At 38.7% G+C, this 12,077-nt stretch overlaps 1 protein-coding gene across 1 annotated transcript in view; it reads left to right on the top strand.

Moving 5' to 3' along the window:
* Window positions 1–11,084, top strand: part of MTPN (myotrophin) — a 54,170-nt gene extending 43,086 nt beyond the window's left edge. The window contains exon 4 of the mRNA XM_002711934.5: window positions 7,900–11,084. Coding sequence (XP_002711980.1) covers window positions 7,900–7,986 — 87 coding nt within the window. The 3' untranslated portion in view covers window positions 7,987–11,084. The remainder of the gene's footprint in view (window positions 1–7,899) is intronic.
* The last annotated feature ends 993 nt before the right edge of the window (window positions 11,085–12,077 follow it).

Below are 12,077 nucleotides of genomic sequence, written 5' to 3'. Positions count from 1 at the left end.
AAAAGAGACAAAGAAGGGATCAATTCAACAGCAAGCTGTTACAACAAATATATATATGCACTCAATGCCAGGGAGCCTGGCTATTTAAAACAAATGTTAATGGATCTAAAGGGGACATAGACCCCAATACAATTGTAATGAACTAGACAAAAAAACAACAAAGAAACAATAGAGCTAATCAACACTATGGACCACATGGACCTAACAGATACCTACAGAACCTTTCATCCCACAATTGGAAAAGACTCACTTTTTAACATCAGTGCATGGAACTTTCTCTAAAATAGACCATATGCTACCATAAAGCAAGTCTGAGTAGATTCAAAAAATTGAAATCATACAATGCATCTTTTCTGATCACAATGGAATGAAGCTAGAAATTAACAATACAAGAATATAGAACATATGCAAACAGATGGAGACTGAACAACATGCTCCTGAATGCACAGTGGGTCATAGAAGAAATCAAAAGGGAAATCAAAAAGTTTCTGGAAATGAATGAAGATAACAAGAAAATATCAAAACTTATGGGATAGAGCAAAAGCAGTGTTAAGAGGCAAGTTTATACTAATCAGTTCCTATATCAAGAAATTTTGGAAAGGCATCAAATAAATGAGCTATCAGTGCATCTCAAGAACCTAGAAAAACAGCAACAAACCAAACCCAAACTTAGTAGGAGGAAAGAAATAATTAAATTAAAGAAATAAAATCAAAAAAGAATACAAAAGAGCTATGAAATGAAGAGTTTAAATTAAGAGCTTAAAAAAAAAAAGTACACCGTTAGCCCAACTGAGTCATGAAGACATGGAAAACTAAACAGACCAATAACCAACACAGAGATTGAGTCAGTAATAAGACCTTCCCAACAAAGAAAATCCCAGGGCTGGACAGCTTCATTGCTGAATTTTACCAGACATTTAAAGAACTAACTACAGTTCTTCTCAAGCTATTCAAAATAATTGAAGGAAATCCTCCCAAACTCCTGTGAAGCCAGCAGAAAAAGAAAAAAAGATACAACAGAGAAAAAAACCTATAGACCAATATCCCTGAGATGCACAGATGCAAAAATCCTCCCAAAATAAATAAATTAGCTAATCTAATCCAGCAACACATCAGAAAGATGGTTCACCCAGACCAAGTGGGATTTCTCTCTGGTGGTGCATGGATGGTTCAGCATTCACAAATCAATAAATATATCACATTAACAAACCTAAGCATAAAAACCATATTATCTCAATAGATGCAGAGAAAGCATTTGATAAAATACAACATCCTTTCATGATGAAAACTTAAAGTTGGGTATAGGAGGAACATTCCCCAAACAAACAAGACAACTTAAGACAAACCCTCAGGCAGCATTATATTGAATGAGGAAAGCTAGGAAGGTTTCCACTAAGATTGGGTGGATACCCACTTTTCATCATTGCTGCTCAATACAGTCCTGGAAGTTTTAGCCACAGCCACTAGGCAATAAAAAAGAAATCAAAGGGATTTTAAAAGGAGGAAGTCATTTTGCTTTATTTGCAGGTGACATGAGTCTGTATATAGAGGGAACAAAAGAGTCCACTAAGACCATTGGAACTCAAAAGAGTTTGGTAAAGTGGCAGAATATAAAATTAACACACAAAAGTCGATAGCTTTTGTAGTCATAGACAATGCCATGGCTGAGAAAGAACTTCTATGATGAATCTCATTCATAATAGCTACAGAAAAAATTAAATACCTTGGAATACTTATAACCAAGGCAATGAAAAGTCTCTGTGATGAAAATTACAAGACATCAAAGGCAGAAATAGAAGAAGACATACACACACACAAACTCTTCCATGTTCAATTTGAAGAACTAATATCATAAAAATGTCCATAATACTAGAAGCAATCTACAGATTCAATGAAATCCCAATCAAAATACCATCAATATTCTCAGATCAAGAGAAAATGATACTAAAATTCATATGGAAATATAAGAGACCCCACATAGCTAAAGCAATCCTAGACAAAACAAAGTGGGGGGCATCACAATACCAGATTTCAAGGCACACTACAGAGCAGTTAAAATGAAAACCGCCTGGTACTGGCACGAAAATAGACATGTAGACCAATGGAACAGAATAGAAACTCCAGAAATCAATCCATTTATGTACAACCAACTTATCTTTGACAGAGGAGCTAAAATCAATCCCTGGAGAAAGGACAGTCAACAAATGGTGCTGAGAAAATTAGATCTCCATGGATCAAGACCCCTACCTTACACCTAATACAAAAGTCAACTCAAAATGGATAAAGGATCTAAATCTCTGACCTGATACCATCAAATTACTAAAGAGAACATTGGAGAAACTGCAAGACATTGGCATAGGTATAGACTTGTTGGAAAAGACCCCAGAAGCACAGGCAATCAAAGCCAAAGTAGACAAACGGGATTACATCAAGCTGAAAAGTTTCTGCACTGCAAAAGGAACGCTTAGCAAAGTAAAAAGGCAACTGACAGAATGGGAGAAAAACTATTTGCAAATTATGCAACTGATAAAGAATTCATATCCACAGGACCAGTGCTGTGGTACAGCAGGTTAAAGCCCTAGCCTGCAGCACCAGCATCCCATCTGGGTATGTGCCGGTTCAAGTCCTGGCTGCTCCGTTTCTGATCCAGCTCTTTGCAATGGCCTGGGAAAACAGTGGAAGATGGCCCAAGTCCTTGGGCCCCTGCACCTGCGTGAGAGACCTGGAAGAAGCTCCTGGCTCCTGATCAGCTCAGCTCTGGCCATTGCAGTCATCAGGGGAGTGAACAAATAAGTGGAAGACCTCTTTCTATAAAACTTTGAAAAAAATAAATTTCAAAAATTAATATCCAGAATCTATAAAGAGCTCAAGAAATTTAACAAGAAAACAAACGATCTAGTTAAGAAATGGGCAAAGGACTTGAACGTGTGTTTTTCAAGAGAGGAAATTCAAATTGCCAACAGACACATGAAAAAATGCCCAGGATCACTAGCTGTCAGGGAAATGCAAATCAAAACCACAATGAGCTTTCACCTCACCTCAGGTAGAATTTCTGTGATACAGAAGTTAACAATAAATGCTGGTGAGGATGTTGCAAAAAAAGATACCCTAATCCACTATAGGTGAGATTATATACTAGTACAGCCAATTTGGAAGACAGTATGGAGACAGTTCAGAAAGCTGAAAATAAATATTATGACCCAGCAATCCCACTTTTGGGAATTTACCCAAGAAAAATGAAATCAACATATGAATGTTATCTATACCCCCACGTGTTTTGCAGCTCAGTTCACAATAGCGTAAGTTATGGAATCAACCCAGATGTCCATCAACTGATGACTTGATAAAGAAATTGTTATATAGTTACACTATGGAATACTACTCAGCCGTTAGAACAAAATCCTATCTTTTGCAACAAAATGGACACAACTGGAAATCATTATATTTAATTAAATGAGCCATTCCCAAAAAGTCCAATACCCTGTGTTTTCTCTGATCTGTGGTAACAAAGTACCAAAAATGTAATGTATAGGAGTGAAAATGACATTTTGAGCCTCAGTGATTTTTACAGCCCTGAACAGTATTTTTTCTTTTTCCTCCCTCCTAACCCCCTTCTTCCTCTCCTCTCCCCTTCTCCCCCTCTTTCTTCTTTCTTCTATTTGTTGCATTCTTTACTTAATGTAGGGTTAATCTTATGAGTATAGGCCGGCGCCGTGGCTCAATAGGCTAATCCTCCACCTTGCGGCGCCAGCACACCGGGTTCTAGTCCCGGTTGGGGCGCCGGATTCTGTCCCGGTTGCCCCTCTTCCAGGCCAGCTCTCTGCTATGGCCAGGGAGTGCAGTGGAGGATGGCCCAGGTGCTTGGGCCCTGCACCCCATGGGAGACCAGGAAAAGCACCTGGATCCTGGCTCCTGCCATCGGATCAGCGCGGTGCGCCGGCTGCAGCGGCGGCCATTGGAGGGTGAACCAACGGCAAAGGAAGACCTTTCTCTCTGTCTCTCTCTCACTGTCCACTCTGCCTGTCCAAAAAAAAAAAAAAAAATCTTATGAGTATAAAGTAAACAAATTAGATTAATGTAAAAAAAATCAAAAGAGGTTTAGAAGAGGAAAAGGGAGGAAGTGTTGCTGGGAAGTTTCACTGTATTCCTAAATCTGTGTACATGAAATTTTTGTGCCTTAAATAAAATTTTAAAGTAAAAATTAAACAAAAAAAATTGTTCAGCCTAGGTACACGTATAGGATAGAAAGGATTTTAGCAAGGACACCTAGAGATGTAGGTAATGAGTGTCTTTCTCCCTCATATTATTTATCTACATTATCTTTTGTAAGGATATTATTGAAGGCTCGTAGTTAGTTGAGTAGTATAGTTAGACGTGCATTTTGGAAAGATGACTGAGACTGATTCATGAAGTCTAAATTGGATGGTAAAGGAAGTAAAAACAGAAAACTGCTGTATCACAATGTTTATATGAAGATCCTGAACTAAGAGTAATGGTAGCAATGGAGAAGCAAAGACAGATGGAAAATGTTCAGAATGGTGCAGTTTAAAAACCTAGTGACTGATTATGTGGGAAATTAACAAGAATTGCAAAGAATGTCCACATTTCCTATAAGGTATAGTGTTCTTCACATGATAAAGATATTGAAAAAAGAACAAATTTGTAGGAAAAGATTATGGGCTCATTTTAGGAGAGGTCAAACTTGAAATATTTGTGAAACTTACATCTAAATATCAAAACCTGTATACACACACACACACACTAAATAATAGATTTAATGTTCAGGATAGATGTTAAGGATAAGAAAAAGACTAGATATGGCTGCAGTGATCAAGGGAAAGCACATTGAGCAAGGAAGAGTTCCCAAAACCAGAACCATAGAAAATACCAATATATTCGGGCCAGCCAGGGGACGGAAGGTGGTTGAGGGAGTGAAGAGGGGGAGGGGAGCAAGAAGAAGGAAAGGCAGGCTAGATACGAGAATATGGTAGGTAGTGTTTTGAGAGGTAGGGCTCTAATAAGTTAGGAATAAGGCTGTCAGTCACTGTTAAGCTAGCATAAATGCTGCCAGAACCTGACAATACTTATTCCCAACAGTAGAGGTCAAGTTGTAAATTGTCTGGCATGTCTGTTTTTCCTCATCATTTTAGAAAGTGATCCCTGGGTTTCAGTTCCACACGTGGCAGCCTACCTGAGATTTGTATCTCAGCTTCCCTTGTATTTGTATCCTCAGCTTCATCTGTTTGTTTATTTGAAAGGCAGCATAACAGAGAAAGGGAGGGCAGTCTTCCATTGATTGGTTCACTTCACAAATGCATTCAACAGTCAGGGCTGGGCCCTGCTGAAGCCAAGAACCCAGAACTCCACCTAGGACCCAAATACTTGGACCATTATCTGCTGCCTCCCAGACACATTAGGAGGCAGAGTAGCCAGGACTTGTCCTAGCACTCTGGTATGTGATGGTTTCCCAAGAAGCAGTTTAACCATTACACCATAGCACTGTTCTTGTCTGTGTATCGTAAGTCTGGGCTAATATGATGTGCACAGATAGTGTGTGCTACTTCTAGATCATTATCTCAAATATAAAGCCACTTGCTGTCAACATCCCCACCCTCCTGTCCAGCAGGCTGGAAGCAGATGTGGAGGTTAGGATAGAGAGAGCATGGGAGAGCAACAGAACCACACTACCAACCTTAATATGGCTAGCACTGGACCGTCTGGAGAGCAAGAACTAACTTAGCTTAGTCCATTGTGCTTTGGGTTCTCTATTGTAATTTGGGAAGAGGAGGTAATTTATGTAACTCTGAAAAATATTTCATCAGCTCAGTATTTTCAGTTGCAAATAGCAGGAATAGAAAGGAGTTTTTGAAGAGGTTGTACTCTAGTCATAGGTTGTACTCGTAGAATCACCAGGAAAGCTGGAAGACCAGGATGATAAGAACTCCAGGCTATGGTAACTCCAGGACTCTGGGTAGCACCAACTTCACAGTTTATCTGGTTATGCCACAGATACAATTCAGCTCTAACTTACTCCCCTGCTTCTTTTGATCTCTCCAATCAAAATTCAGAGCCTAGGACAGAGCTCCTGCTTGACTTAAATAAATCTTTGTCACATGGCAAGAAAAGTACATGGTACTCTGATTTATAGTCCTAGGACTCATACAGCAGGGCTCAAATGACTCCCCAAAAAATGAAGTCATAAAAGAAGGAAAAAGCAACAGATTTCACCACAATATGTGACAGTGATTTACAATGCTAATCATAAGAAACAACAGTCACCCAAATGAGTAAGAAACCATTTGTGGTAATCCCAATTATTGTCACTCAGCCCATGCTATAGGAATTGAAGTTTTCACTTCCTGATTTCCCTCCCACTTGAATATGAGTTCCATGTTTTCCATAAAGCAGAGAAATTAAATTAGAAAATGAGGAAGTAGAGCCCTTTGGTGACTCTGAGGAGGACTTGGTGATCGTTGTACACTGCCTGGAATGCCCATTATCTCCTCCATATTATACCCAACAGTGTATGTGTACTTCTCAGGACTCAACCAAGCGTTACTCATGTAGGATGACTCTCACTTACACCTCTCTACTACATCCTGTTCTCATCAGCAGGCCACTCATTCCTGGGCCTAGCACTGATAACTGGCCTCATCCCATTGGGTCGTATCCGTTTGACTGTCTCCCATACCAGCCTGACTTGTAGACCCTGTTTAGTTTTTCTTTGATTCTCTGGTCCTTTTAACAGGATCTGTACATTCTGTTAGTATTTGTGGAACAAATGAATGGATAGATTTGCCAAAGGAAAGGGGCAAGACGTTTCCTGTGGAGTCCCATGTGTATAAAGGCACCGCATATAGCACGTTAGGGAATTGGCAAGATATTCTGCAGGATGAGAGCATAGAAAGGTTAATGGGGAAAAGACTGGTAAATTTGACTAGAGTTAGTCTCTAAAGGACTATTTATTTCGAGTTAGACAAGTCTGCAGGCCTCAGGAACTTGACAGAATGAATGAGCAGAGCTGGATGTGACACTGAATCTGGAGCTGAAGCTGGCAAAGAGAACCCTCAGGTGATAGAATATTACTACCCTAGGAGTGAAAGGGTTCAGACCTGGTTGTGTACAAACTCACCTGCTATGAACTAGACACATTCCAAGTGCTAGGTGTCCGGAAGTGAATAATATAGACAAGATTTCCACTGTCATGGAGCTTTGATTCAAGAATGGAGGACAGATAAAACAGTACACAGACCCAAAGGTACACATACACATTTGCAAAACTAAAACATCATGTTGCAGATAACATGTTCCGGGACAGTACTCTCTAGGTTAAGCATTCAGAGCAATCTTGGATTTGCGGTAAAGATTTCCCTAGAACATAAAAGGGAACCTGCTTAGAGCCTATCTCCCAGTCACTTACTACTAAATTTTCATAAGAAAGATGACTAATGTCCTCTGTGTTTTTAATATGTCTAATAAATATGAACTCTGCAGTGAGTATTACAAAGAAGAAAAGTAATTTGAAATAGGAGTGATTTCTCCCTTAAAGAGGCTTACTTGTTTCCTCTTTCATACTATACATGGGGATATTATTTTTTAGAACTTGATTTATTAGGTAAATATGATAGTACAAAAGACCCAGTCATTACCCATGTTAATGTCAAAGGGTATTTGTAGCTTAAAATTCTGAATGCCTTGAAAATAATATAATACAGCAGTTTTAAAATTTAATCCAAACCCCGCCAGCTTTTTTGTTTGCCTGTTTCAGAATGGACTCTGTTAGTAAGGATTTTTAATTCTCAGTGTAAACACTAACCCTGCCACACAATCTATTGCAATGTTCTCTTTTCCCAGTTGTGGGTTCACTTAATGATGAAGGTCCTCCCCTCTCTTTTCCAGGGTGCTGATAAGACTGTGAAAGGTCCAGATGGACTGACCGCCCTTGAAGCCACTGACAACCAGGCAATCAAAGCTCTTCTCCAGTGATGGATAGATGGACTGATAACTCGGACGAATGACTCTCCTGTGGCCTCACACTGCTGCCTGTCTGTCTATCACTCTCTATCTGCCAGCTTCTTCAGCTAAATACTTTATGAGGGGTGAGGGGAGAGAGAAATGCATAACAAATCAGACTACCAGGAAAAAGTAAAAGGAAACAATGCTTTGGAGGAGAGGGAAGAAAGCATGATCAGGCTTTTCTAGGATTCCTGATCAAGTCAGCCTCTTCCATTTCTAATGAACTACACAGTTTATAACCCCAGGGAGAGCAAAGACAAAATATACCAGGAACATGTGACCTTCTCAGCTCCCTAGCTAGTTTGTTAATTAGTTTGTGTTGGAAATCTAATTGTACAAAGGCCAACTCCACATATTTGGTAGCCCTCGCTGCAAGCAGTAGTGGCTGCTGCAATGTCAACTTAGGGTGCTGAGATAAGCAATTAGCTCTAGCCTTCTGCCTTAAGAATGCACTCTCCTGGGGACTCCCTGGCACCGTTAAGAGCGCTGCCTGTGGTTGGTGACCAAATCTTCCTCAGTGACCTCGAGCTTTATGTGAAAGCTCAGTGAAGGTGAGGAGGGGCACACTCCTAAATTGCTGGGTGACTGAACTTTGGATTTTCTCTCCCCTTTCACATGGGTTTCATGTCTCTTTAGATAAAACTGACTAGTTTTATTTATAAAATCCTAAATTTTAGAAGTCTAAAGGAGAAATCATTCCAGTATGCATATTTTTTCTCCTCTAGATTCAGACATTTATATAACATTGAAACACTTTCAAACTCCTGCTGGTAGTTAAAGGGGATTTAAAAATAGAATCATAGCCATATGTGTGTTAGTATCATATAAAGAAAGAACAGTTGTGTTAGTACCTTATGGATATTTTCTTTATTTCCTAATTGAATGGATTGACCTCAGTTACTTTGGAGAATCAAGAAACATTGTTCGGAATGCCTGTCTCAGACCTATCTTGGATGCTGATTATTTAGTGTACCAAAGCTGTCACTGGGGTAAGATTTACTGTTTGGACAAATTTAACCCCATCCCTTCAAAAATGTGCTTGTTACCAGGTTCCCCTGAGTTGGTGATAGGTTTCTGCAGAACATATGCCAACCCACCTATATATTTAATGGCTTTTTTATAAATCATACATTGCATAAAATATGACAACTTCAAAATATACTCATATTGTGTTCTTAGAATACAGTGCCCTAAAATAATGTTCTTATGACCTGCCTGGAGAAAATTTAGACATATCTCCAAATATTTATTTCAGAGGCAGTACAATTAATTAAAATATATACCTTTAAATTTGTTATCTTGAACTTAAAATATTAAGATTCCTTTGTCGTGTAAGCTTACTGAAAATACTGGAGTTTTTCCTTAAGGCCAACTCATGCAATAATTGAATGTACCTCAAATTTTTAAATAAGTGGGGGAGGAGGGTACATTTAGGGACTTACATTCAGATTGTGGTTAATAAAGAATTAATGATTTTTAAGGCAGTGTAGCATTCATTCTACAGTAGGGTTAAACCATGATCAAAAAAGGTCAGTTTGGCTAATAACAAGTTTTACTGATCAGTTACTAATTGGTTGGCGTGTGTGGGTGTGTATGTGTGTGGGTGTGTGTGTGGGTGTGTGGATGTTGTGTGGGTGTGTGTGGGTTTTCTCCCATGAATCCTTTTTTTAATCCTGTGGCTTTTTCACTTACACCTAGCCTAACCCTGTAATTTTCTTACATCCAAGAATACAATCACAAGAGTGGTTTAAATACTTTGATATATTTGGCTAGTTCTGATAACTTAATGCAGCCTATTAGAGTTGGACATCCTCATTGAACCTGGAGGGCATTCTATCAGTCTACAACTATCAACATAGTGCACCAGGGTATCTTTGTTCCACCTCTTGGCATAATGCTATTCAAAAGGATTGAGTTTTACCCATTACTTTCCAAGTGCTTTCTTGTAGTTGGCTATTGTAGAGAGTGTGTTGTCCTATCATTCCTAAACTTGGTCTGCTTTCTGTGTAATTACGGTAGAGAAACCATTGGGATTCTTTGTACAGTTTGTCCTGATCTGATGTTCCTTGTAATGCAGTAGAGGCTATCTCGCCTTCCTTCTTCTATCTCAGCCATTTTGTAAACCCCATAATTATGAAGCAATTGCCTGAGAAATTAACATATAAAGATAGAATAGTATAGACTGACCAAGGTGGTTTACAATTTTTTTAAGTAGGTTATTTATAATGTATTTCTAAACCACTTGGCAGAGAAATTTACAACACTTAATGTTCATATTTTGAGTAAAGGAAGCTAAAACTGTCTGCTTTTTGGTACTACATGCATTAGCAAATGGTTAAGTAAGTTTTGTTCTCCACTAAAATACTGTTTAACATCTCAGAAAAGATCTTGCATGTTCCGTAGTTTTGTATTAAATCAGTCATTTCATATGCACTATCTCAAGTAAAAACAGGTGGTTTACCTGTTGACTGTAGTGTACTAACAAGGTCCCTCTTGCAGTATAGTTCATAGACAACACCTGAGTATCCCAAGTAGTTGCTAACCTTTCTGAACCCATTTGGGCATGAAGGAGAAATAGTAGGTAGATGCAGTATGTGAAAGCTGCAAACAAGTAGGCCCTTTATTCATTGATTTTTTTTTTCCACAGATAATGGATTTTTAAATCTATGTGTTCCTATTTGATTTTTTTTTCCTAACACTTCAACTGAGCTACTGTTTTCTTCCATGCAATATCGTATACTCAATTGTGTATAGAAGAAGCTGGTAAGAGTGCCCTCCTACATAAATAAGCAATTGCAGTGTTTTGCATGCAAAATTTAAAAAATTTAAATTGTCCTGATTCTATTTTGTAAATGGAGAAACAATCATATCTTTCTAAGCAGTAATGGAGGAAGACTAGTGCTTTGTGCATTTTGATATATTTGAGTTCATTTTTTCATAATGTCATACTTTTGACACAATTGGGTCTCTCATGAGTATCCTAGTTCCTGTACATCCGAATGCTAAATAATACTGTGTTAAAGTTTTGTGTTGCAAGAACAAATGGAATAAACTTGAATTGTGCTACAGCCAATGTGTCAGCAGCATTTTCTCCCTCAGTTACAATCTCTTTCCTTTTCCAGTCTTCTCTATAACTATACTAGAATGTTGACTGACTCTGACTTTTAATTAATCTAAGTTATTCTACTACTTGAAAAAATTAAGTAGAAAGAAAAACATTATCAAAAATTTAGTTGAAATAAACCATATTAGTCATGAGAAGGATTTTGCTTTTGTATTGGTATCCTGGTACAAACTGTTTTACTGAAATGTTCAGTAACATTCCTGGCTGAGTGGGGCAAGGTGTAGCCTGACCCTCCCAGAGCATCTTTCTTGGTATTGAAGAAAACAATCAGTGTTGGAACCACTCATTGCTCATTTAAGTCACTGCACATTGCTTGAAGGTCTGCATTTCTCCAACTCAATCACAAGCACTTTCTGAGGGTCTACTTTTCAGGATATATGATCAAAACAGATTATATATGACATTAGTTGGATTCTGTTGTGTTCTTGTCAACACTAGTAATTCACCTCTGAGATGGTCCAGCAGTGATAGAAAAAAACACATGCCAATGCTAAGATACAGCAAAAGGTGTCCCTCAGAACTTTGCTGTTGTCAACTGAAGCCCCTCCCCTCCTCACCTCACGTCTGCCTTTCCAGCAACAACAACAACAAAAACACACTTGGGGTCTGTAAACATTTAGATCTGCTTAAATATATTTTAAATGATTCACTTTCATATAATGATTGAAGAGGAGACTGGTATATGTGGATGGAATTTACACATGGAGGAAAGAGCGAACTTGGATTCAGATTCACTTGTGGTTAAAGAAAGCTCTCACAGGACTTTGACACAGCATGGTATTCTCATCTGCCAGGAGATTTTTTCCTTTTTCTGTAAGATCAGTGCTTCTCAAGATGTGGTCGCTAGACCAGCAGCAGCAGCAAAAGCATAACCTAAAAACTTCCAGGCCCCAGCTGAGACTGAATCAAGCTGTGGAGCTGGACCTCGTCATTCTAT

This window comes from Oryctolagus cuniculus, chromosome 3 (genome assembly GCF_964237555.1).
Source record: "Oryctolagus cuniculus chromosome 3, mOryCun1.1, whole genome shotgun sequence".
NCBI lineage: Eukaryota > Metazoa > Chordata > Mammalia > Lagomorpha > Leporidae > Oryctolagus > Oryctolagus cuniculus.
This window is presented reverse-complemented; position numbering and strand designations above follow the sequence as displayed.